This window comes from Phalacrocorax aristotelis, unplaced genomic scaffold (genome assembly GCF_949628215.1).
Source record: "Phalacrocorax aristotelis unplaced genomic scaffold, bGulAri2.1 scaffold_177, whole genome shotgun sequence".
NCBI classification, from domain to species: domain Eukaryota; kingdom Metazoa; phylum Chordata; class Aves; order Suliformes; family Phalacrocoracidae; genus Phalacrocorax; species Phalacrocorax aristotelis.
The window spans coordinates 54026-81040 of NW_027441156.1; the positions used below are offsets into that span (position 1 = coordinate 54026).

The window sequence follows — 27015 nt, forward strand, 5'->3', positions numbered from 1 at the left end:
GTCCTCAGCTGTCACCCAACACTGAGAAGTTACCTGGGATTTGATTGCTGTGAAGTCAGCATGGTCAGCAAACGTACTTCAGTGAAATTAAAAAGGGAGAAGAAAGTAGTCTTTGAGCAGAGACTCACAGTTTCTTCGGCAGTTCCGCCAGCTTTCAGGGATGGCTCTTGAGATGGAGGTCTGACCCCCTCTCTGCACTGGCATAGTGGCCCCCTTCATAGCAATAGTTGTCTGGTCGTGTTTGATTCCCCTGGTTTTAGCGTTTGTTCAATTACGGACAAAGCACTTTTTTTCTGTGCTATTGCTTCCGTAAGTCAAGTCAAGCTCTGCAAATTTGGGTTTCAGGGTTCCAACAATGAGTTGATTTCCTTATCCCTTGAGGACGAATATCCCCGTGCACACCCCAATGCACACTTTAACCTGTTGCGAGCGATAAATAACAGACGAAATCTGATGTGCTATAACTTGTTTACCCACAAAGCAAAGTGCAAGAGAGGCTCCAGCTAAAGGGAAGGTGAGGTATTAGGGACAGGGTAACAAGGCAGAGACCCCCCTCTCCCCCCGCTGCTGTGTTTGATTCTGGAGGACACGCTCCACATCCATGTGTTGTTTCAGAGGGTCTTCATCTCTCTGTTGTTGTTTTATTTGTTGGTGTACCCTGCACTGTCTCCTGTTGTTGAAAATCCGACTGCTGGTGCTGCTTCTAAAGCAGAGTTGTGTCCCCTTCAATGAAACTTGCCAAGTCAGGTTGAACTGATGAAGTAATCGCTGGGTTGGTTTTTTTTTCCCAGTAGTTTGCTGTTGGAAATGTCAGCAGTCTGTCTCAGAGGGCAAGTGTATTCCGATTCCCAAATCATCCTGCTGCAAATGCATGCACATCAAATACCGCTTCTTTGTGATGCCCGTAGGCCCAGTGCTCTTTCGCTGGCTTGAGAGCAGCAGGTAGCTCGGAAGCTCTGCAGCGCCAGGGAGGGATGGGGCCAGGCGGTGCTGGTAGGGGCACCCAGCCTGGCTGCCCACAAGCAAAGGCTGTTGGGGTTGAGCCGGCAACTGAGCCCCACACAGCCGCTTGCTCAGCCCCCCCACTGGCAGGATGGGGAGAGCATCAGAAGGGCAAAAGTGAGAAAGCTCGTGGGTTGAGATAAGAACAGTTTAATAATTAAAATAAAACCATAATAACAACAGCAATAATGCAAAGAAAAGGAAAATAAGGAGAGAGAGGCGAAACCCGGGGCGGGGGGAAGGGGGAATGAACAACCCAGACACACGGCACGTGACGCGGCCGCTCAGCACCCGCCGACCCGCCGATGCCGGTCCCTGAGCAGCAGCCGCCCCTCTGTGCGCCCACTGCCCCGGGTAATAGGCTGGTCGTGGCGTCACATGGTACGGAATGAGCACCCCATTGGCCAGTCAGGGTCAGCTGTCTTGGCTGTGGCTCCGCCCCCCCGGCCCCTTGCCCACGGGGCAGAGCGTGGGAAGCTGGAAAGGTCCCTGGCTGCTTCGCCAGCTGCAGCGAAGAGGAGTGACCCTCTCCCAGCCAAAACCAGCGTGGTCGCCACCCCTTATTCCACACCGTTTTCGCCATGCCCAGGTCCCATACGATGCAACGCAACCTCACCAACCACCACCCCTCCCCTCCCCAGCCTTTGGCATCATACACAGACATCACTCCCTTCGTCTATGGCCCTTCCCTGTAAAATGTCCATAAAAACGTCCACTTGTGTTTCTCAGGGCAGCTGCGGTGCCGGGTCCGGCCCTGGCACAAGCAGAGGGACAGTCCCACGCGCTCCCATCATGTCACCCCCAGGAGCTCCCCGCAGGGGCAGGGAAGGATGCTCCGGGGGTTGGGAGCAGCTCCCAGGACTTCGGACACCAGGCACGGCCACCCTGGTGCCACACGGGCGGTGTGTAAGCGTTGCCGCACAGGTGGGGGTTTGTGCCTCGGTTTCCCCGTGGAGAATTGCTGTGTCGCTGCAGAGGGGGGTGATGGCACCCCCGTACCGGGGCTGGGTGTACAGCCAGGGCTGGGCTGCTGAGGTGTCCCCTACCCACAGGAGAGAGGGTCAGACAGAGCCCGGCGGTGCTGGAGGGAAACAAGGAGGCAGAAGGGGTTTTTTCTTCTCCATTTTTGTTTTTAATTTGTAAATAACTTTCCATGAAAAACGTTAAATTGCACACGTGTATCTGCAGCTCTTCAGTATCATATAGAGGCCCCAAAACAGGAAAATATCACAAAAACAACAAATAAAAAGAAGCATCAGCAATACAGATACCAACACCTACAGTGACCCCCCCCCCCAAAACCCGCAAGAGGCATGACCCTTGCTCCCCAGCCCCGGGACACTGTCCCCAGCCTACGTCAGCTAGTGAAAGGCAGAGAGGGTTTATGGTGGTCTAGACCCCTTGGCAACGGCAGCGAGGGGTTTGGGTAGAAAAAATACCAAAGCCAGTTGTGGGAGCGACCCCGTCCCCGCTGCTCCTCGCCTATCGCGGACAATTCCGGGACCCTTGATGAAACCTGTTGCTGCTGCTGCAGGATCCTCCCTTGCCTGGTCTTGGTTTACAGAACGATGAACACAAGCCTTTAAACAATGAAAATATAAACCAACTCCCAAACTGCATTTCCCCTAACCCCACTCTTAGGAAATTCTAGTGCTAAAAATACAGGTTCCTTTGAATATATAATCGATAATAGATTCTATAAAAACATCTAAAGAAGCAGACTTGCTGAATTTATAAACGTTTTGTTCTTCCCTAGGTAGAACCTCCCTAGGAGGGAGGTTGAACTCAGAGGATCTAGAAGGGACCTCTACGTACTTGCTAGCTAATTATCACACTATACCTATGACCTACCCTAGGCAGAAAATAGGAAAAAGAGAGAGAGAAACAGAGGGACGAAGGGGTGAGAAAATTGCACTTAGTCTGTCGAGCCCTAAGCCACCAGGATCTCATGTCTTGGATGGGATTTAGCGGGTGCTCTGTTAGCCCTGAAGGAACGTAGGCCGTGTCCATTGCCACGGGGAAAAAGAAAAAGACAATTCACATGTATTCCTTTAAAAGCAAAAAAATAAGCAGTGTTGTATTTCTTCTCCTGAGGAAACTCACGGACTAGAGACTTCTGACGTGGCCTTTAAAGCTCTATCAAGCTGTTCCTGTGGTGTTGGTTTTTTCTCCCCGCGGTGTTTCTGTGAATAATCTTACAATGAAGCTGGTAAAAGTCCCTGTGAATGTCTCTGTCTCTAGAAACTCTTGTCCCTTGTAAGTCCCAGCAGCTCTGGGGGAGCATCCTACTAAAGCCTGTGCGGGCTTTGGAGAGTGACTGGCCCCTTATAAGAGGGACACCAGACTGCTCCAGTCGCTCACATCTGCTGGCAAAGAGCCGTCGCTGAGTTCAAACACCTCCTCCACGTTGCCGGAGTTGGAGAGGTAATCGTTTGCCCCTTGGTGCCAGGGGTGCTGCAGGAAGGCCGTGGCCATGAAGGTTTCATCCAAGTCCAGGTTGTCGTGGTTGGATTCGGTGAGGACGTGCTCCTGCCCCTGGGGAGAGGCGATGTGGTGCCCGTGTAGCATCAAGTCCAGGTCGCGTGTTATGGGGCTGATGGGAGGCGTGAGCTCCAGGTCCCCAAAAGTGGAGAAGTCTCCATTCAGGGTGGTGTTGAGGATGGCTTCCCAGTCAAGGCTGCCTTTCAGTGATGCCAGCTCAGTCTGCTCTTCCTGGGTCAGCAAGGCAGGGTTGGAAAGCCGAGGTGCCTTGGCCGTTTGCTCGGGCAAGGGCTGCTTGCGCTTGTGCCCTGCTTTGCCATCCGCTGGGTTCCAGTTCTGGTCACCGGTGACTTCTTCAAACTCTTTCAGCAGCTGCTGTAGCTCCACGCTGACGTTGAGGCTGTTACTGGAGGCGCAAGCTGAAGTGGCCGGGCTGGCGACGCTCTGTGCTTCTTGCTGGGCTCTGTCGGTGACAGCTGGGTGGATCTGCACCGGGGGCATCCTCCGCTTTTTGAAGGCACCACTCTTGAGCTGGCCGGCGTATTGGGGGTCAAGCTTCCAAAACCCACCTTTCCCTCGCTCGCCCTTCTCCCGGGGCACCTTGATGAAGCCCTTGTTCAAGGAGAGGTTGTGTCGGATGGAGTTCTAGACCCAAAACAGGAAAAAACCAAGGCTGAACCTCCATTATCTTTGAAAGGTCGTGGAGGACAGGAGAGGTGCCCGAGGACTGGAGGAAAGCAAATGTCACTCTAATCCTCAAAAAGGGGAAGAAGGAGGACCCGGGAAACCATAGGCCAGGCAGCCTCAGTCGAGTGGTTCTGAAGCCCTGAATGTGCCTGGAGTGATGTGACTAATTCGAAAGGAAACTCAGCTATTGGGTAAATGCCCCAGCGTTGGACTCCACAAAGCTAAGACTGGATTAAGAGATTGGATATGGTAGAGGTGGGTGGTTTTTTTTGTAATGTTGCCTAGATACCTTTATGCTTATTTATCCATAACCCGTAGTGCTGAAGAGGAAAACCAAGGCTTGAACACTTAGAGCTGTTGAAAAACATGCGCACACCCACACCGCACCCCCCCGCCACCCCCAAAACCCCTCCTCCGGGCTGAAGCCCGGGTGTGTTGGCTCCTTTCCAAAGCACTCAGCTCCCACAGGGATATCTCCATCATCTCCCCCCAGAGTAGGTGGCATGACCTTTCCAGGCTGTCTTCATGTATGGGAATGAGGAGAGGGGATGAGAACACAGCCAAGAAGAGACCAAACCGAAGAGAGAAGAGACCAAAAAGAGAGAGGGAGGCAAGGGAAGCAATAAGAAAAAAAGAAAAAAAAAGGAGAAAAAACAAAAATGAAAAAAAATTAAAAAAGAATAAAGAATAAATAAAAAAGAAGAAAAAATAAATAGAAGAGAAAAAAGAAAAAAGAAAAAAGAAAAAGGAGAAATAAAAAGTAGAAAAAATAAGAAAAGAAAAAAGAATAAAGAATAATAATAAGACAAAAGAATAAAGAAAAAAGGAAAAAAGAAGAACAGAAAGCACTGGGCTGCCAGAGGCGCTGGCGACCGCCCTGCGCAGGGAGAAGGTGGGCAGCACCCGGGCAGGGGGTTTGCAGCGCCGTCGCCCTGCCCTGCCCGGGCGAGCACCGCTGCCGGGATCGCTGGCGTGCTGCGGGCGCGGGCTGCAAATAACCCGAGCAGAGGGACGAGCCTCCCGGGTCCCTCCTGCCCTGCCACAGCCGAGAAAGCCCCCCGTGCCGGAGGTCCCGTCGTGTGCCGGAGGAGGGCAGCGAGCCAAGGTGGCTGGGAAAAGCCCCTGTGCTTCAGGCTGTCCCCAGAGCTGGTGAGCGTGGGGGAGCTGGCCCCTGCCCCCCGAGGGCACGCTTGTGCTGGCTGGGGACAGCAGCCCTATTTGACCTCTCTTGGGTTTCCCTCTGAGGCCTCACCGGCTCGTCACAGTGATGGAGCCTCCTTTGCCTGTCCCGGGGTCAGGAGACCTGCCCTCTGCCCTGCTTGGAAAGCAGCAGCATTTCTGCTCTGGACCTCTGCAGCGAGGGATTTGTGCAACAATCTGCCTGGGGGTCGGCTCCGTCCCTCTCCTACACCTGCTCCTCAGCCCCCAGAGGCACTCGGCCTGGCGATTTCATGTGTGCTCACCCCCGAGGGACTGGGGACCCCACGAGAGCGCCAGGAAGGTGGAGCTGGGCACAGAGACGCCTTCGCCCCAGCACCAAGAGGAGCCGGAGGGACCAGCAGACCAGTGGGTACCTCCCCGCTCCCAACAGGGCCCCGGGCTCTCCCCTAGAATGGCTCCTTCCCTCCGCCGCCCTCATGGCCGTGGCATTTCTGCACACCCAAGCTCTTTCCCGTTACAGCCCTTCCCCGCCGGCTGCCGGCATCGCTCTCCTGCCAGAGGGATCCAGCATCCCCGCGGGATCTTGCCTTGCACCGTGGGGGCTGTGGAAAGCCCTCCCCAGCCCCGTGGGGAGAGGGGAGAAGGCAAGAAGTCTCCAAATCTCGTACCTGCCAGTTGGGATCGGCGTGTCGGAAGTAGCAGAAGTTGTCAGTAATCCACTTGTAGATGGCGGAGAGGGTGATTTTGGGCTTCTGGCTGGCTTCCATCGCCATGCAGATGAGGGTGGCGTAGGAGTAGGGTGGCTTGATGTGTGGGTTGGTCTTGTAGTCAATGTCCTGCACGAGCTGAGGGTGCGCGGCCGTGGGGTGGTGCGCCGTCCTCAAGGTGGAGGAGGAGATGGGCTTGCAGGGAGTGTGGGGCATGCCCATGCGTGCCGGGTCGGCGGCCGGGGGCGAGCACGGCGCGGCAGAGCTGGGGATGCTGTGACAGTCCTGGGGGTCCGGGTCACTGGGGCAGCAGGAGGACTTGCCCATGCAGGCGCTGATCGAGAAGTCCTGCAGCCACATGAGGCTGGTCAGGCTGTCGTCCAGGTCGTCTGAGTCCCCCACGCTGCCCTCCGGCCCTCCGTCCTTTCCTGCCTGCAGGCAGCGCAGCCACCCCTCAGCCATGCCTCGGCACTTCGGCAGCTCCTGCTTTCACGGGGTGCACGTGAAGGGAAGGGAGGGGATGGGGCAGATCCTGCAACAGCAACAGGGAGAGGGTTGAAGCTCCCTGAAGCGCAGCTGCTCTCCGGCACCCGGGCAGGGCTGGCCCTGGGTGCTCCGGGTGCCGCTGGGCGAGACCCATCCCCAGGGTGCTGCGCACCGGAGCCACAACACCTCCCCCAGGGTGCTTGAGCAGCCCCAAACTCAGGGAAATTCCCTCAAACCCCTGTGCCACGGTGTCACCCAGACCCCAGCAGGCCAGTGCTGCCCAACAAGCCTTCAGCCAAAGTAAGAAAGAATAAAAACAGCCAAACCCCCCTCAAACAGCCAAAATCCAGCCCTGCCATCCCGCAAAGCAAGAATGATTCTCCCACCTGCTGCTAGCAGGACAAAATCTCAGGCTACACCACCTCGCCAAAATATCTTAACGTTCCCCTCCTGCTACCAGCTTCCCTTGGTTTCCTGCTCTTTCTGCCTCTCCCTTCACCTAGCGCCCCTAAAACAACCCGGGGAGGGGGCACAGGCCCAGCCCAAGCACACCCTTACTCAGCGAGAGCCGGTGGATCCAGGCGTCCGTTATTCCCGGGCTGGGGCTGTGGTGTCCGGCTTCGCTGCCGGGCTGTGAGCCCAAACTCGCGTGTCTTTGGGCGAGGAGAGGCCCCCGAGGCCGAGGAGCCCAGCACTGGCTGCACTGGGGCAGCTGGGGCCGAGGGTTCCGTCATTCGAATGATGCTGCGACCAACAGTCAGGGGGTGTGGGTGGAGCGGAATCACCCGCTCTGCTCCCTCAAAACAGGCTTTTCCCCCCAGAATAAGGCTCAGCGGGGCGACAGCTTGTTTGGATGCCTGATCCCCAGTGTCACCACCCAGCCCTTGCACATTCCTGTGCCCCCGGTAAGGGAGAGCCCAGAAACCCTCACGGCAGTGGTTGGGGGGAGCGGCAGAGGGAATGCAAATAACAACAAAAATAACAATAACACAGCTCCTGGCCCTGCGGTTGGTCCTCGCATGGCCATGGGGAGGTGGAGTGGACCTGCCAGTTTGGGCTGAGACTCGGCTATTTGAGGGACGGAGCCCCGGGGTGGGGATGGGCAGGGTTGGGGTACGCGGGGAGGTGGCAGGGAGGATGCGGGATCCCACCGTACCCCGCACCCAGTGCCAAATCCATCCCCAGCAATCCCAAACCCCACATCCTGGTGCCCCCGTGGGGCTGGTGCAGGGGCAGCCCCAGCCCTTCCCTCCTGCCTGGGACCCCCCTCCACTTGTGACCCTGAGGAGCCCACAGTGACCAGGGCAAAGCTGAAGGGGGGAGGGGGGCTGGTAGAGCCCCAGATTCAAGGATGGGGCCTGCCTTTATTTAATTAGAAGGATTACAGACACATGTCTCTCTACGAACTCCCCAAGCCCCACCACTGCCCGCCCAAGGGCTTTAACAGAGACCAGGGAGGGACCCCCAGCACCCCAACCGAGGGGGCCAAGAGCAGCCATGAAAGCCAAGGGAAGCCGTTTGCTTTCCCCTTACACTGTAAGGCCTGCCCTTTGCGGGGTGGGGGGCTTCGGGGTGTCTCCGGGAAGGTTTAACCACCAGGCACTCCTCCTGCCCACTGCCCCACGGGGGAAGGACCCCTGAGAGCAAGGGGCAGGGGGGCGGCCAGACCCGCTCTCGGGGGCTGCTGCTGCCACCAGTGGTGCGGACAACAAGGGCTTTTCCTGCCAGGACCCCCGGGGGTTTGGGCCAGACGAGCTGGGAGGGTCAAACCCTCTCCCCAGCACACGGGCAGAGTCCCCTCTGCTCGCGCCCTTCCCCAGCGGCCGCAGGCTGGGAGCTGGCGGGTGCTGGGACCAGCCGTGGAGGAGGGAGGAGGCGACTCCCAGGGGAGCGGGAATCTCTATCTCCCTTTTCAGCAGACCGACAGCCAGAAACCAACCCCAACCCTCAGTTTGCTGCCCTTCTAACAAGTCACCTCCCTCGGGAGCAGGGCCTGCCTCTGCAAAAACACACCTGAAGGCAGCAAGAGCTCGAGGGCTTTCCTGAGCAGCCTGCAGCAAAGCACTTCAGGCCTCAGCGCTCCCATCCCCACCCTCCCCCTGCGCAGGATGGGGCTGTCTGCGAGCAACCCACTTGCCGCAAGGTGCTTCCCCCCACCACGCATCAGCCCCTCCATTAAAACCAAATTATAACCCCCCCTTACAGCCCTTCTCACCTTCAAGGCATCAGCTCCCAGCACGAGGTTTCTTCCCCGGCGCTGGAGGGATTTCTCTTCAGCGCTCCTCTTCTCCCCTTCCCCTCCAGGAAAGGTCCCCTCTGGGTGTCTTCATCCGTCCTCGCAGTGCCGGGGCCCCGGCGCCTGTGCCCACTGCCCGGCCACCCGCACCCCGCACCAGGAAGCTGCCGCTACCCCCGGCCAGGCTCTCCCTGCAGAGGTTTCGTTTGCATTTGCACCTTCTCCATCCTGGCAGGGCTCGGAGGAGGCAGGATTTAGGATGGGTCGGTAATGCGGGTTGAAAGGGACATTGGGAAGTGTTTAGGAGACTTGAAGCAGCTGGGCTGGTTTTGGGGAGGTGCAGGGGGACGGGTGGGTGGATGCTCCCAGCCAGAAAGGGTTTCCACCCACCGAGCCCCCAAGACCCCGACTGCCCTCGCCTTGTAACCACAGAACGACTCTGGACACTTTGTTGACATAAGATACCCTTTATTAAACGCGCTCTTCAAATCCAAAACACGCTCAAAGCAAAGCCGTAAGCAGCAATCTGGTTTCCTTCCTTCAATCCCTGGCGGGTGGATCCCTGGAACAAGGGGCTGCCCTGCGAGGCAAGGGGCCGTTGCTTTTCACGCCACGCTGCCGGCACTGGCAGCTCCTGCCCACCCCTCGTCCCTGCTGGGTGGCCGAGGGCAGCGCTGGCATCACCCACGCCAAAATCCCGTCTCTCCTGAGCCACGGCGGAGGATGCTCGTGGCTTTGCTCGCAGCACGCTGCATGGGCACAGCCTCCTCCCGGCTCCTCTCCATCGCCGTGCGCTCGCCGGCAGCCACTTGCTGCCGCTTCTGAATTTGCAGCGGAACTGCTCTAGAGCTTTCCTGCACGTCCTACCTTGATAAACGCTCCAGTTTCTGTCGATGACCAGCGTAGTAGCTCCGAATCAGAGGATAATTGTAGAAAGGTCTAGAGAAACGCATCTCATCACCTACAGGCAATAAATAAGAAGTAAGTTAAAGAAGTCATATCACATTTTCAACCTACAGTTTTTGACTAAAAAGACAGAAGAACACACAAGCTGAGCATCAAAAGCACAGGCCAGCCTCCAACTTTGAAAGAAGCCCATCCTCCTTCTGCCTTTGCTAAAAGAGACCTACGACACAGGAGTCAATTCCTCCTTGTCCTAAGTGCCATTTCAAGCTTACAGGTGATGTAGCATCCAGAACATGTAGTGTCAGCTGAAGTTCACTCTAAAAAAAAAACCCCAGTTCTCAAAGGGAATGGGTTTTTAAACATGTCATGTGAACATGCGTAAGACAGTTAAGGCTGACAATAGGATTTATAACCCATCCAAACGATGAACTATTTCCAAGGTGTATTTTTTCCTCAAACAATCCGTAAAAAGTTCAAAACACGCACGTCAGGCTTTTACTGTAAAATCAAGCATTCCCGTGTTGGTGCTTTAGGAGTTACTTGTTTACAATCCCAAGGATTTCAAGCTGTGGGCACGAGCAACTCCTTCACTCAGAGGCTTAGTGCTGTTTCTGAGAAACACCCTGGAAAGAAACTGCTTCCATCTTTCTACACGAAGGAGTTGAAAAAACAGTGAAATCTCAATTTCAGCAGCAGAACTTCAGCATCTGCTGTCACTGAACCGGCACGACTTGGTGTTGATGAAGCCTTGACAAAACCACGGGGAAGCACGTGTTCATAGGAAGCACTGACTGCTACAGATGCGTGACAGTTTAGGCTTACCTGAGCCCTCTGGCAGGAGACGGGACCCACAGAACCAGAGGACCACTCGTGCATACAAAGCTGCGAGGCTGGTCACCGCCAGCTTGTTTGTCAAGTCTGCAAAACATGAAAAGAAGCTTAAGAGGACTGTTGGTGTGCAATTTCTTTTGTTTTTTATAAAACTCCCCTCATTGCACTAAAGAGAAAGTAGAAAAATAACACGGTAGGAATCTTTGCCTGTGCATTTTTCACTCCGTATCACTTCCTTAACTGAAGTAAAAGCCCACAATCACAAGCAACCCCTACAAAGAAGAAGATTCACTAAAGGTTTAATAAAAAAAAGTGAAGTCGGAACTACTAAATCCACTCATGGATAAGGCACCTGTTCTTCACGTAGCAGAGAGGTTTACTCTAGCAAAGGGATTTTCTCTTTTCTCCTCAATATGCCAGGAACAAGTTCTAATAGAAACAGCTACAGAAACTCATGCAACTCACTTCACATGTTACTCATTTAGGCTTCCTCTCTGATTTTAGTAATTTCCAGCCCAATATTTGCATGCAATTACGCACTGCTAGCTGACAATCAAAGGGAGTATTTGTCACAGTGCCACATCCCGTTGCTGTAATTTCAAGCCGGGTGCTTGCACAGCTCCTTGCTGAACGCAGCCTCCCCACCCACTCGCACGAGCTCCCCAACAAACTCGTGCCCTGAACTCAACGCGCGTTAAGTGGCAGCCCCAACCCCTCCCATTTAAGCCCCTTCTCCCCGCTACATTTGACTTTCTGCCAATCAGCAAAACCAACAACAGCTCCTCTTTCCACAATTACAGCCCCAGCATCGTTCCAAATCTTCATAAGACACACCAGACAGTTAGAAATACTGTGACAAACCTTTTCCAGCGAGCTCTTGTGCCTCTGTTAGAAAACAGTTTAAGACTGTGCTAAGGTTGCTCAAAAGCAACTGGCGGTGCTGCAGAGCCTGTAACCTCTGCGGGTCAGTGGAGCTGCAGGAGCCGTCAAACAGCGCAACACCTTTTCAAGAACAAGTATGAAATCGTTAGCCTACAGAGCCATTTCAGAGTTTCAAAGTGCACTTCCAGATCTGCGGGCAAGACCATCTACCAGCAGATCACTGAATAAGCTCAACTGGAAAGACTGATTCTAGGTTTGCAGCATGGCTGCACTAGTACTCACAGATTTGCTCAAATGCGCCTTTTGTATAGATCACTCTGCTCCACGTCCAGTCAAGGGCCAACTCTAAATTAGCAGCAGAACTTGGCTGCTCTTTAAAAAGAGAGAACAAAAAAGAAATGAATCAAGAATTCCAAACGAAGAAACCATGCAACATAAAAAAAACATAATAAGTCTTACCTTTAGATGTCCAAAGCTTAATGCAGCCAGTCAGAAGCCCTACAGAACCTGTCTGGGCAGCAGCTGACAAGACCGCCTCTAACTGCTCCTCCTAAAAGTAACAGGCGAAATCAAAGGAGAATCCTACCTGCTTTCAACATCCAAACCACAACAGTAAGTGCTTGTTTCTAACTCTACACTCACTCAGGCATCACAGGCTGGGCTGCTTGTTGCTTTGAGGAGCACATGGAATTTTCCCCTGACATATCAACTTCCCAAAGGCTAATTCTAATCTTTATTTGCATGCCTCTACATTACCCTCTCAATTTACTGCGTTCCAATTAACTATTCCCAGCAACGTGCCCTGCTTATACCCATGGCACATGGGGTGCAGAGAAGTTTGCCATCAGGAATGCGCGAAGGGGACAGAACAAACAGAACTCTGCAACGTTTGCATGGAAGCAGTGAAGCCAAGATCAAGCAGCTTTCCAGGCTATGAAGACATGAAGGAGTTACGACACCCCAAACATTAAGTTGTCATTTCCCAAAATGACAGAAAAGAAGTGAAACATTGATGTTCTAATAGGTTTCAGTTTTAGGTGCTTCAAACACTGTGTTCTAATGCCGTGGCAATCCTTCAGAAGGGCAAAGCACAGGCAGGCACAGACGTGCACTGTTAAGGAGTAGCTGAGTGCAGCTGGTGTTCTGATACTTCTTCCAGGTGAAATGATCATAGAAACATAGAATCATAGAATCCTTAAGGTTGGAAAAGCCCTCTAGGATCATTGAGTGCAACTGTCAACCCAACACTACCATGTCTCCTAAATCGTGCCCTCAAGTGCCACGTCTACATGTCTTTTCAATACCTCCAGGGATGGTGAGTCCCCCACCTCTCTGGGCAGCCTCTTCCAACGCCTGACCACCCTTGCAGTGAAGGCATTTTCCCTAATATCCAACCTAAACCTCCCCTGATGCAGCTTGAAGCCGTTTCCTCTCGTTCTATCGCTAGTGACCTGGGAGAAGAGACCAAGCCCCACCTCACAACAGCCTCCTGTCAGGCAGTTGCAGAGAGCGATAAGGTCTCCCCTCAGCCTCCTCTCCTCCAGGCCAAACAACCCCAGGTCCCTCAACCTCTCCTCATGAGACCTGTTCTCCAGACCCTTCCCCAGCTTTGGTGCCCTTCTTTGGACACGCGCCGGCAACTCTATGTCCTTCTTGTCCCGAGGGGCCCAAGACTGAGCCCTCAGCAAATTTTCCTTTTTAGGGCTTTTGCTCTTTGTTTGCTTGTTTCTTTGGCTTTTTAAGCACATTCAGAAGTATCTTTCCCTTCTAAATAAAATCATCACATTCAAAGCCATTTCTACACATTCGAATACACACATCAGATTTCCATCTTTTTCTGAAAACCAGTCTCAGACAAGGAAACACACCGAGTACAACTTATGGTGGCAAACAAAACCCCAAACCAAGCTTCTTGCCCCTAATTCTGAGATTTGTCTTACTCACGTTCACAAGCAATTCCTGCTCAAATGCCTAACAAGCCTCTGAATGATCTAGTCTCAATTCAGCAAAGGGTATGACAAATTTCTGCATTTCCCAATTATTTCCAACGTGGAGCTGACATCAGATCACCCAATCTGAATGGAAGAGCCTACATCAGGCTTGCAAAAGAGACAGCCTATGGGCCAGGCCAACCTGCCAAGACGTTCATGTTAGCTACCACACTGTGCACAAGTGCTCTTTGCCCCAGCGCACCCCCACAGATCTGGTGAGGAATCCAGTAGAGAGGAAGATGAGGGCAGGGAAAGCCTGCTCTCCCCTTCCTACTAAGTGCTCCTCTGCCTGATGACTCGCTCGCTCAGCATTTCGCTTGGAGCCTGCCTGGGTGAAGATGGGTTCTTCATCACAAAGGCTGCATCTCTCAGGGAAATCCTTCAGAGGAGAGAGAAAGGTTGGTGCCCTGCAAATGGGAAACCTCTGAAGGAGGGGGGTGAAGTCACTGCGGTGGGATAAAGCAGAGAGAAGGTGGTGGGTGTCACGAGCTAAAGGTGACTGAGGTGTTGCAGCAACAAGAGGGCAGTCCCAGAGGAGTCAATTGGGCACCTGTAGCACAAGGCAAAGGCTACAGAGGTGAAGATCTGCTTTGAGAGGCTGCAGCAAAGCCGACCGATGAAGGGAAAATACAGGGAAGTCATCGGGTAGAGCTGCCAACAGCAATTGTTTGCTGCAGCTCACTGCCTTGGAAGCAAACGGTCAGGTATAGTCCCGCAAGCGGATGTTCGCAGACACTCGCATCCGAGTGAGACACCCCCATCGTCAGGTTCTGCACGGAACCTAATGCTTTGAGAGACTGACGGGGGGGGAAGGTTGTTCTGAGGGAACGATGCTTCCTTTTCTCCGTTCTGTCCTCTTTTCCAGGGTAATCAGGGATCAAAACCCGAACTCAGGACCACGCAGGCAGTTGCACTCATTGATGAGAGAGAAGGAACAGCTTTCCCCGACTTTCTCTTCCTGCTCCTAGAGCAGCACTCTCTTCCTTTCTAGACATTCAGGCCCTGATCGTGCTTCAACAGGAGACAACGGTGGGTTTACACTCCCAAGAGGGGACCTCAAACATTACATTTGATAAAACTGGTAGGGTACAATTGCAGTTACGCGTGTGGATGGGCAGGAGGAGCATTAAATGGTCCCTGACACCGAAAGCAGCGCCATGGAAAGCTTAGGAAAGGTCCATCTCTTGACATTCTCCATAAAGATACAGTAAAAGCTCACCTCCTTCTGGAAGCCGCTGCACGTCACATGAACAACTCCAGAGCTCAGCAGGCACGTGCCATCTGCAGAGACAATGAACATTGGACAACATTCCATACTCTCACCGTGATGGTAGCACCAGTTTACATTTTTGTCACAGCAACCTCTGGAAAGGTACAACTGAGTACCCGTTCTCCTCATGACATCACTTACAGCCTTTTTTAGAAAAACGATGACTGAGTGTAGAGATTTTCCCTCCGGGGCTATCGAGGTGCTGCGCTTTGAGCTTCAGCCCAGAGTCATTTCATTTGATCACCAGCACCACCTCACGGGCTGCGTTACAGAAGCACCCAACCCCCAGACCCAGCCGCCTGTCAGGCAGGTGTCACAACAGCACACACTTGGTCAGTACAACGTCATCAGAGTTGGGTGGGTGGGGGGTTGGGGTGTTTTGGTTTGGTTGGGTTTTTGCGTGACAAACAATGAACAGGAGAACCAATAAATGGCATTTGAGCTCGTTTAAGCTTATCACTATTCAAAGCCGTGTAATACCTACCAAAATTATAGGTGCTTGGATGAAAACACAGCTCAGGTTGTGGATAAGAAGGAGGAACTCTCCAGCTTAGGCTGCGCTCCTGCACCACAACATCCAGAAGGAGGTTTGGAGCAGTCGTGCTTGTTACAGCGTCCAGTGACCACAGTGCAAAATAGGGGCAGTCCTGAAGGGATTCTTCTGGCCTGAAAGAAAACAAGTGCAGAAGCTAAACGCCGACTTTCCAATGAATTATGGGGAGGGATACTGAAAACAGCTTCATAAAAACCTACCTTAGCGAGCCTGGCATTTGAGCCTGATACCAGCAGTCAAAGTCAAATACACCCAAATAAGTAGATGGTTTTCCCTGGCCGCGTGTATTCACTTGCCAGCTGAAGACTGAGACACTGGTGCCAGGAGATATGACTGGAAAAGGCAAGACATTGTTTCTTAGTGGGAGAAAATACAATCTATCTGACATTTTCAAAACATCACTTTCTATTTTGGATTCATTCTGTTACGTCACTCATGAAACGCAACACTTGACTAAGAAGAATTTTAACAATGTACACCATAGCATCACCTCTGTGATAGGTTTCAGTCATGCTGCCCCCCTTTGCGAGTTCAACCTGTATCCGTCCTAAGACAAATCCAATACACAATTGTCAGGTAATCAAGTTTCCCATACAGTAAGAGTGCATCAAGATGGTTAGAAAAAAACAAAAACCAAAAACCAACCCACCACCCTAGGAAAACATACATTGCTGCTTTTAGAAAGCATACAAATTCTTGTCATATACACTTGATCACTCAGCTGGCATTATTAATTTCCAGATTCGACTCGATTACGAGTGTTACGAATAGCTCCTTTCCAGCACAGTCAGAATGAAAGAACACAATTATCACACAAAACAAACACCAAAACCCAACCCCAACAAACAGGAGATTGGAACAAAGAGTTTAACATCAAACATTGACCATGTTACACTCGGGTTCTCTCAAGAAGTGGCATGGTCTGTCGCCTCTGGGGAGAAGGCATTCTCCAGATGTGAGCAAAGTGGGGGGTGCATCCTTTACCCTGACAGAGCAGGGAACCAGGAGACAGGTCATTTGGCAAAATGGGTCTCTGTTCTCTGCTGAGTTCATCAGGGCTGCTCAGGGAGCCTCCCACACTTTACTGTGTGTCATCGTGAACTTCTGTGCCCTTTCACTTGTGTGAGCCGCTGAAACTGCCTTTGAAGATGTCAATTAGTTTCATAAATCAGAAGCCAGCTGCATTTCTAACCTCAACCCACATCCAACAGAAGCTCATGTGGGCCTACAACTTGAATAGTTTCTGGATAAAAGCTAATGAGGAGCCATCAGAAAAATGACAAGCATTTTTCCATGCCTCAGACTTCATGAAAAGGGGACCGAAAGGGCCTTTTTTGTTGGTTTTGGTTTGGGTTTTTTGGCGGGTGTGTGTGTTGGTTGTTTTTGACAAGGTTTTAGAAGGCCCTCTCCTCAGAATCGTGACACAAGTGGAGAAAATCCAAAGGGGTTTTCATTAGATTTTGACACGCTGTTGTTAGAGGATGGCACCCCAAAAGAGGTGGAAGCTGCCTCTTCAGGACTAAGTCAAAGCTAATAAACACAAATAGCCTAGAAAGTCATGCCAGTGTCATCTTTGTAACAAGCAGACATAAGTTAAGGCCAGTAAGAAGAGAGGGAAGGGCATTCACACACCCAAACAAAAGGCTGTGAAAGTTATCACTGCAGCCGGCTCAGAGATGTGCTCAGAGCATCACTGGATGTGCAAACCCAGAGATGCACATCTCATTATTGCAAGGTAATGAAAGACACCAGAGGAGTTTTAACTGTCGGTCCGGACGAGGGAAGCCAGAAGCTATTGCTTTAAGAGCTTGTAGGTGTAGGAACCTATTAGACACAGAGAGGGCAAAGTGCACAGGCAGATCATAGACTCGTAGAATCATTTAGGTTGGAAAAGGCCCTTAAGATCATCGAGCCCAACTGTAAACCTCATACTGCCAAGTCCACCACTAAACCCTGTCCCAAAGCGCCACGTCTGCACGTCTTTTAACTCCCTCCAGGCATGGTGACGCCACCACTTCCCTGGGCAGCCTGTTCCACTGCTTTGCAACCCTTTCTGTGAAGAAATTTTTCCTAAGATCCCAACTAAACCTTGTGCTCTAGACCCTTCACCAGCTTCGCTGCCCTTCTTTGGACACACTCAGCACCTCAGTGCCTTTCTCGTAGTGAGGGGCCCAAAACTGAACACAGGATTCGAGGTGCAGCCTCACCACTGCCGAGTAGAGGGGGACGATCACTGCCCTACTCCTGCTGGCCACACTATCTCTCATACAAGCCAGGATGCTGGTGGCCTTCCTGGCCACCCTGGCACACTGCCGGCTCATCCAGGTGGTTGGGGAAGGTATCAAACAGATCTGGCCCCAACACCGAGCCCGGGGGAACAGCACTCCTGACCGGCCGCCAGCTGGATGCAGGTGCAGGCATAGGTTGGAAGAGGGGAAAAAAGAAAGTTGAGGGAACGCTCCTAAGCAATGGAGGGGATGATCTTACTGTTCAAAGACGAGAGCTGGAGGAATAAAATGACTGACAGGCGTTATAGAGGTGACCCCACCATACATCGCTACAGCATGTCAGCAAGCATTGAAGGGAAAAATAGGGTTTATTTTAACAAGTCCCACAGAATTTCAGCACCCAGTTTTTCCTTTGAAATAAGCCCAAGAAGTTAGTTTATACAGAGACTTAAGACTTTCAGGCTGTGGGTATGGAACAGCATTCATTGCTTGGATGCCAAAACCATTTAGTTTAGAAAAACCAAACAGGGACATCAGGAACAAACCTTCATCAACGCTGCCTTCTCTGGCTGCGCGGTTGGGAAAGGTTTCTATAGCCTGACAGCTGAGTAGTTTGGTCTTGCTGCCCTGCCGTCTCAAGGGAAAGGCTCTGCCCGTCAGATCCAAACTGTACTTTTCAACACAGGATGCCAAACGCTGCGGAAAAAATCACAGGAGAGAGAAGGGTCATTCTGAGAGAAAAGCAGACATTACACCTCAGTAGGAAAGAATGTCTATGTCTAATAGAACCTGCATATTGTACTGTATCTCTCCCAGGCACTTAATCTGATGGCAAAGAGAAACTACAGCTGACAAGCAAGAGAACTGAGTGTCAAACCGTAACGGGTAAGTTTGGCCGTAAAAGCTTTGCACATTTTCAAAACTGAGCATTTCCCTCACAATATTGGTTCTAAATGTGTTTTGCAGAATTCCCTGCACCATCCCGGTTTCTTCACAAACCTACGTACTTAGCTACAAAGGGAGATCTGAAATAATGCCATACATAGGCATGCAAAGCGCTTTGTTCCATGACTTGATCACAGAACTGATGAAGTTAGAGGAGTCACGGCCTTCCAGCAGCCAAAGCTCTCTTGCGAGGCATTATCTATAGGCACACACCGCTAGAGTGAAAGCCCATCCCTCAGGAGTAGCCATGAGAACTTCTTACTGAGTCACACTCTTCTCTCAAACCACGTCAGCTCCTGCCAGCTCCTCCTCTCACCTCCTCAGGGACTAAAGGGTGAAATATGCCTCCCTGCCTTCACCAAGTGCAGCCAACAGCAAAACAACCCGGCGGACATGGCATGCACGTGGGCAAGGCGTTTAGGATCACAAATCCCTACAGAGTCAGCAAACTACTTTGAGACCTACAGAAACTCCAGCAGGATTGTGTGGAACCTCTGAGACCACCATTTGCTAAGCAAGCATTGACTGAAATACTGTCTTTCCAAATACAGCACTTGGTCAAATGCTCTACCCTACGACACATGGGTATTACTCAGCCCTCAGCCCCACCACCCTCCTCCTTCTCCCACATCTGGCCATCTCTGAGGCCACCGCCCCCCCGCGCCCAAACCCCCCATATTTGGCCACACGCGTCGCCCACAGGCACAATCAACACCACAATGGGCTCCTGCTGCCAAGAGCCACCTCGCTGTTGCTCGGGACCTATAAAAGCAGGGCCCTGCAGCTGGCCCACACCGTGCCGCGCTTTCAGGACGTCGCGTGCCCAGCGTGCTGGGGAGGAAGAGGAAGAGGGGTTTAGAAGCTGAACGTGAGGGTTTGGGTGTTAAAAATGATGCTTTCCTGTTAAAAAAGGGGTTTGGGTGCTTTAAAGTGAGTCTTTGGGACCTAAAAATGAGGCTTTGAGCCTTAAAAGTCGGATTTAGACCCTAAACATGAGGCTTTGTGACATACAAATGAGGTTTGATAGTAAAAGAGACAGGTTTGGACCCTAACAGTGAGGGTTTGGGACCTCTGAATGAGGCTTTGTACGTTAAAAGAGGGGTTTGGGCTCTAAAACTCACAGTGTGGAAAGAGAAAATGACGGTTTGAGCATTCAAAGACCGCATTCAATGCCAATACTAAAGGTTTGGGATATAAAAGTGAGGCTTTGCGGGTGAAAAGAGGGGTTAGGGCATTAAAAATGAGGTCTTGGCACCTAAAAGTGACAGGTTGGGACTTTAAAGGAGACACTGAGCTTTAAAAAAGGGTCTGGTTGGCTGCTAAAAATGAGGCTTTGAGCCTTAAACAAGGGGTTTGGACTCAAATGCACGGTTTAGAACGAGAAAATGACGTTTTGAGCATTAATACAGTGGATTCGATGCTAAAAGGGAGGGTTTGGGACCTAAAAAGGAGGCACTGAGCATTAAAAGAGGGGTTTGCAGCCTGAAAGTGAGGGTTTGAAACTAAAAGACAAGTTTGGACCCCAAAAGCGAAGATTTGGGATCTCAAAATGAGGCTTTGCATGAGAAAATAGGGCTTTGGACATTAAAAATGAGATTTTAGTACCTAAAAGTGAGGATTTGGCACATTAAAAGTAGGCACTGAGCATTAAGAGAGGGTTTGGACCCTGAAAGTGAGGCTTTGGGTAGTGAAAGTGAGGCTTTGGGTAGTAAAAATGAGGCTTTGAGCTTTAAAACTGGGGTTTGAACCCTAAAAATGAGGGCTTGGGACCTAAGAATGAGGGTTTCACCCTAAAAAAGACAGGTTTGGACCTGAAAAGTGAGAGTTTGGCACCTAAAAATGAGGTTTTATTCTTTAATAGAGGGGTTTGGACCCTGAAAGTGAGGGTTTGGCACCTAAAAGGGGAAGCTTTTAGCCTTAAACAAGGGGTTTGGAACACCAAAAATGAGGGTTTGGGACTTAAAATAAGGATTTCAGCATTAGAAGAGGGGTTTGGCACCTGAAAGTGAGGGTTTGGGACCTAAAACTGAGGCTTTGAACTTAAAAGACAGGTTTGGACTGTGAAAGTGAGGGTTTGGCTGTTAAAAATGAGGCTTTGAGCTTAAACAAGGGCTTTGGACTCTAAAACGCATGGTTTGTAATGAGAAAATGATGGTTTGAGCATTAAGAGACTGGATTTGATGCTAAAAGGGCACAGTTTGGGGCCTAAAAAGGAGGTACTGAGCATTAAAAGAGGGGGTTGGACCCTGAAGGTGAGGCTGTGAGACCTAAAGCTGAGGCTTTGAACCTAAAAGACAGGTTTGGACCCTAAAAGTGTGGGTTTGGGACCTAAAACTGAGGCTTTGCGGGTGAAAGGAGGGTTTTGATCATTAAAAATGAGGTTTTGGCACCTGAAAGTGAGGCTTTGGATGCTAAAAGTGAGGGTTTGGGGCTTTAAAAGTAGGCACTGAGCATTAAAAGAGGGGTTTCGACCCTAAAAATGAGGCCTTGGGTGGTAAAACTGAGGCTGTGAGCTTTAAAACAGGGGTTTGGACCCTGCAAGTGAGGCTTTGGGTGGTAAAACTGAGGCTTTGAGCTTTAAAACTGGGGTTTGAACCCTAAAAGTGAGGGCTTGGGACCTAAGAATGAGGGTTTGACCCTAAAAAAGACAGGTTTGGACCTGAAAAGTGAGGGTTTGGCACCTAAAAATGAGGCTTTATTCCTTAATAGAGGGGTTTGGACCCTGAAAATGAGGGTGTGGCACATAAAAATGAGGCTTTGAGCCTTAAACAAGGGCTTTGGACTCTAAAATGCACGGTTTGGAACTAAAAAATGAAGGTTTGAGCATTAATATGCTGGATTCGATGCTGAAAGGGAGAGTTTTATGTCCCAAGCCTGTCTTTCAACACTCAAAGCCTCAGCTTTCAGTCCCAAACCCTCACTTTCAAGGTCGCAACCCCTCATTTAAGGCTCAAAGCCTCATTTTTAACACCCAAACCCTCACTCTCAGGGCTCAAATCACTCTCTTGACTCTCAAAGTCTCAGTTTTCAGTTCCAAACCTTCACTTTCAGGGTCCAAACCCCACTTTTAAAACACAAGGCTCATTCAGGGGTCCCAAACCTTCACTGTTAGGGTCCAATCCTGTCTTTTAGGCTCAAAGCCTCAGTTTTAGATCCCAAACCCTCACTTTGGGGATCCAAACCCCTCCATTTCATGGAGTAACCCTCATTTTTAAATACCAAACTCTCCCTTTCATTGTCCAAACCCTTCTTTTAATGCTCAAAGCCTCATTTTCAGGTCCCAAACACTCACTTTATAGCACCCAGACCCCTCTTTTAACCTCAAAGCCTTATACTTAGGACTGCAAACCTCACTTTTAGGGTTCAAACCCCTGTTTTAAAGCTCAAAGCCTCATTTGTAAGAGCCAAACCCTCACTTTCAGGGTCCAAAGCCCCATTTTCACACTCAAAGCCTCAGTTTTAACACCCAAAGCCACACTTTCATCATCGAAACCCCTCTTTTAATGCTCAGTGCCTCCCCTTTCGGTCCCAAACCCTCACTTTTAGCATCAACTCTGGTCCTTTAAGGCACAAACCATCATTTTTTTTCTTTCCAAAGCCTCACGTTTTAGAGTCCAAATCCCTCGTTTAAGGCTAAAAGCCTCATCTTCATGTACGAAACCCTCACTTTCAGGGTCCAAACCCCTCTGTTAAGGAACAAAGCCTCAGTTTTAAATTCCAGATCTTCAGTTTTAGGGTCCAAACACCTACTTTTAAGGGACAAACCCTCATTTTTAGGTCCCAAACCCTCACTTCTAGCATCGAATCTGGTCTTCTAATGCTCAAACAGTCATTTTTTCGTTCCAAACCGTGAGTTTCAGAGTCCAAACCCCAGTTTTAAGGCTCAAAGCCTCATTCTTAACACTCAAATCCTCACTTTCAGGGTTCAAATCCCTCTTTTAACTCTCAAAGCCTCAGTTTTCAGTTCCAAACCTTCACTGTCAGGGTCCAAACCTGTCTTTTTTACTGTCAAAGCCTCATTTGTATGTTGCAAAGCCTCACGTTTAGGGTCTAAATCTGTCGTTTAAGGCTCAAAGCATCATTTTTACGTCCCAAACCCTCCCTTTCAGGGTCCAAACCCCTTTATTATGGCTCAAAGCCTCATTGTTAACACCCAAACCCTCACTTCTAGGAACCAAAGCCCTTGTTTAACAGTCAAAGCCTCATTTGTAACACCCAACGACTCACGTTCAGTGTCCAAGCCCCTATTTTAATACTCATTGCCTCCTTTTTAGGTCCCAAACCCTCACATTTTTTGCTCCAAACTGTGAGTTTCAGGGTTCAAACCCCTCTTTTAAGGCTAAAAGCCTCAGTTTTAGGTTCCAAACCTTCACTTTCAGGGTACAAACCCCTCCCTTAAGGTTCAAAGCCTCATTTTTAAATTCCAAACCTTCACTTTTAGGGTCAAAACCCCTACTTTTCAGGGACAAACCCTCATTTTAGGTCCCAAACCCTCCCTTTAAAGCACCGAAAACTTCACCTGTAACAGCAAAGCCTTATAGTTAGGACCGCAAACCTCACTTTCAGGGTCCAAATCCCGCTTTTTAAGATCAAGGCCTTATTTTTAGCAGCCAAAGCTGCACTTTCAGGGTTCAAATCCCTCTTTTAGCTCTCAACGCCTCAGTTTTATGTTCCAAACCTTCACTTTCAAGGTGCAAACCCCACTTTTAAGGCACAAAGCCTCATTCAGAGGTCCCAAAGTCTCACTGTTAGGGTCCAAACTCCTCATTTTCATGGACTAAATCTCATTTTTAAATTCCAAACCCTCCCTTTGATTATTCAAACCCTTCTTTTAATGCTCAAAGCCTCATTTTAAGGTCCCAAAGACTCTCTTTATAGCACCCAAACCCCTCTTTTAGTCTCAAAGCCTTATAGTTAGGACTGCAAACCTCACTTTCAGGGTCCAAACCCTTGTTTTAAAGCTCAAAGCCTCATTCTTAACACCCAAATCCTCACTTCCAGGGCTCAAATCCCTCTTTTCACCCTCAAAGCCTCAGTTTTCAGTTCCAAACCTTCACTTTCAGGGTACAAGCCCCTCTTTTAAGGCACAAAGCCACAGAGCAAATGCTTGATATGGGAGAGGAGGAAACCTTGGGGCTCAGGGGTTGGGTCATTTTTGCCCACCTCTGTGGGGAAAAAACAATGTATAAAGAAAAGGATACCTCGCGATGCTCACTCCTCTGTGTTCCTGTCCTGTGACACGTTGCTGTTGATGTAAAGCTCCCTGTTGTCACTGGGGTGCATTTTGCAAGGAGGCCAAAGGATCGCCGGTATTCTACTTATGGGCTGCTCCGTCTGCACAAGCTGGCGGAGACGGCGCTGCGGAGGCAGCCTCGGATGGGTCTGACCCACCTGCTGCTGCCGCCGGGCGTTGTGTCCTGCCAAGAGGGGCCCCAATGGGGAGAAGCGGGCGGCAAGCAGGCCAAGGGAAAGCTGGACGGCGACAGGGCAGTGCAGGTGGCAGCGGGCTGCGGGTGGGAAGCAGCAAGCGCAGAGCATCCAATACCACCAACGTGCCTGCCAAGCGACGTAGGACCCGAGAGGAAGCCAGAAGGCAAAGGCTCTTCATGGGGCGGAGAAGAAAGGTTTAATGCAGCGGCCCACCCAGACACCACAGCACGGAGGCCTTGAACTGCTGCTCTGGGACTCCCACCCCACGCCCCACCCCAGCCTTGTGACCCTCAACTGCTCCAGTCCCACAGACCCATGCTGGAAGCTACGGCCCCCCGCTGCCCGGGGGCTGCAGTACGTTCCAGGGAACACACAGCATTGCCAGGTGCCAGCACAGCCGGTGTCAGGGCCCAGCCGGGCCCCGCAGCTCCCGGCAGCACTGGGCCGCACGACCCTGCAGCACCCCAGGGAGGCCCCAGGAGGCCCCGGCCCGGGATGAAGCCGCGGAGCAGTGGGTGCAGGGGCAAGGCAGGGCAGACGCGCTCACCGCTCCAGTGAGACACGGGAGTCCCCTCTGCCCGCCCTGATGGTGCCAGTCCTAGGCCCACTGGGTGCCACCTCTGATCCCACCGCCTTGACCCTACGCCGCTGCCGGCATCCCCACCGCAGCCTGGAACCAAAGTCCCCAGGAGCAGCATCCCCACCCGGCGCTGAGGACGCTCCGCATCGTCCTGAGGGTGCCCTTGCTCAACTCCAGCCACAGTTTCCACCTGCTGGGGCACACAGTGAAGGTGGTGGGGCTGATGCCCCAACCACCCAACCCGGAACCCAATTCCTTGATGGCAGCCCCAAGACCCAGCGCAGCACTGGATGCCTCAAGCCCCCGCTGACGGCAAGAAGGACATGGCACCGGCGGCACCATCGAGCAGCAAGGCACGCACCAGGTCTGCTGCCAAACCCCAGCAGCCGAGCGGGCTGTGCTTGTCGCCCACAGAGGCCAAACCCCACGGGAGGGGCTGCCGCAGCAGCTGCACATGCCGCCACAACCTCCCAACGACTCCCCGCTGTCCTTCGGGCCCTGGGGGGGCTCACGGCTGCGCCCACCCCGCTGGAGGAGCAGGAGCAGTCGGTGCCCATCACACGCAAGCAGCGGCCCCAGCGGGAGTGTGTGAAGGCGCTGGCCCAGGAGGAGCGGGAGCGGGCGGCCCTGCAGGTGTCACCGGGCAGCTGCACGTTTGTGTGCAGAAGGAGGCCAGCATGGACATAGCCAACGACTACGGCTACCCATAACCCACCGGCCCAGAACCGTCCCCCCTCTTCGGAGCTGCCTTTTCCTCTCTAGCATTTGACTAAGGACAGAGCAGTGCCGCGGTGACGGCCTCGGTCAACATCTTCCTTCCGGCTGCCCTGCGAGGTCCTTGCACCTCTCGTGGTCAAGACAGTGTGATCCTGCTCTACCTCATTTGGCTGCAAGAAGAGTAAAAGAAGAAGCAGCTCCCAGAAGCTTCAGCAAACACTTTGGCAAGGTCTTCTAGCCTGCTTCCACAGTCACAAGACCCAGTGCTGTTAGTATAATGTCTCATTGCCTTCTCTAGAAAGGCACTGAAGCAGAATGGCCTCCCTGTCACTGCTCGCTACCAGCAGCAACAGAGGCCTCAGAAAGGCCAGGATTTCGAGTCTTTCACCAGCAGGCCAGGCGTAGTGTGTTCTACGGGATGTGGCCACTTGTAGCCACTTGCAGTCCAGACACTCAAGGTGGTTTTAGCTTCAGCTGCGGTGGTTGTAGGCACTGAAGCTTAAACCCAAAAGGAAAGAGAAAAAGAACAGCTCTCCAGGCACACGCTGTTCGGAAGTTAAAGCAGAAGAAAGGCCAGCGTGGCACACGCTCAAGGACAGGGCTGCCTATAGCCCTTTGGCAGGGAAGCTTCTCCCCAGCCAAGCGCATTTCTCCTCCTCTCCTACAGTTCTCCTCCCTCTCTGTCCCCGTACCTTCAGCTGCAAGGCCTGACTGCGATTCAGCACTGCCCGGAAAGTGAACTGTCCCAGGAGCCTTCCCTGCTCCTCAGGTTCCTACTTCAGGCCCAAGAGAAACACGGGGGTGGAGAAACCAGAGCGCCTCACACACTGTGGGAAGACTTAACTTCAGTCGGTGAAGCACGGGTTTATTTCAGCTACGCAGTCAAAGGAAGACGAGCGCAAGGAGCAGACAAGAAGCTGCACCTAGGTAGCACGCCACGCTTGCCTACTCAGCGAGTCTAGGCTGCCACTCAGAGAAGGAGCAGATGTTCCCAGGGGGAGGGGGGTAACCTGAGGGTCACAAATGCCCACGGGGATTGAAAGCCAGAAGGGCTAGGACAGTGCGCTGTGCCACCTCCTCTTCCCTGTGGCTCCCCGAGTTCCATCATGCCCCAGAACCTTCCTTTCGAACAGTATATTGGACAGAAGCGCAATACAGCTCCAAGGAGCTTGCTGCTTCTGCGAGCCAGGAGGAGGCCAGAGGCCGCTGGACTCTTTGACCCATACTCACCCCCGGCTTAGAAACGCTGTGCAACACCCAGCCCCCCACTCTGGAGAAACCACTCACGTAGACAGCCGTGTCCTTTGGAGCTCTCCTAAGCTATCTGAAAGCACTCTGAACATGAGGGACACAGTTTCACCTCAAACACAGCAAGTGAAATCCACCTGAGGGTGGCACCCCAGCGCCTCTCAAGGGAGGCCAGCCGTGCAGCCGACCTGCTGAAACAACCAGCCAGAGAGCGCAGCGTGATCACAGCAGTGCCCAGCGCCTTACGAGACGCACTGCTGGCGCTGCTGCAGGGACAGGGTTTGTGTCCACTGGAACAGAGGCTGCCGTCAACCCAGCGGCAGCCGCCAAACCCAAAATAACCCTTAGACCTGGTAGCATTGCCCCAGTCCAGGAACAAACCCTAAATCCAGACGCACCCCACACCTGGCTGCTCCCACCAGACCTAGCAGCATGCACCTGACACAGCAACACCCCCAAATCCTCAAGTTTCCCCCAAAATTGGCAGCAACCAGCAGACCCAGGCACACCCCCCAAAAACTGTCAGCGACCTGTCAGCACAATCAATAATTATACAGCTAAATAACAAAAGGATTAGACAATACTTTGTCTTCACTGCCCCCCAATCCATTTTCTTTCTCTTATTTCTTTTTATTTTCCATTTTAATTTCAGCTTGTTTTGCTTGTGATTTTTA

General features: G+C 51.8%; 1 protein-coding gene across 1 annotated transcript; it reads right to left on the reverse strand.

Annotated features, from left to right (window-relative positions):
- Window positions 1-3235: 3235 nt before the first annotated feature.
- On the reverse strand, window positions 3236-6516 carry LOC142050977 (forkhead box protein J1-like). Its single transcript, XM_075080177.1, has 2 exons — window positions 6000-6516; window positions 3236-4128 (listed from the first exon to the last, which is right to left on the reverse strand). Exons 1-2 carry the CDS (start codon window positions 6498-6500, stop codon window positions 3328-3330), a joined length of 1302 nt encoding a protein of 433 aa, XP_074936278.1. The 5' UTR covers window positions 6501-6516; the 3' UTR covers window positions 3236-3327.
- Window positions 6517-27015: the final 20499 nt, after the last annotated feature.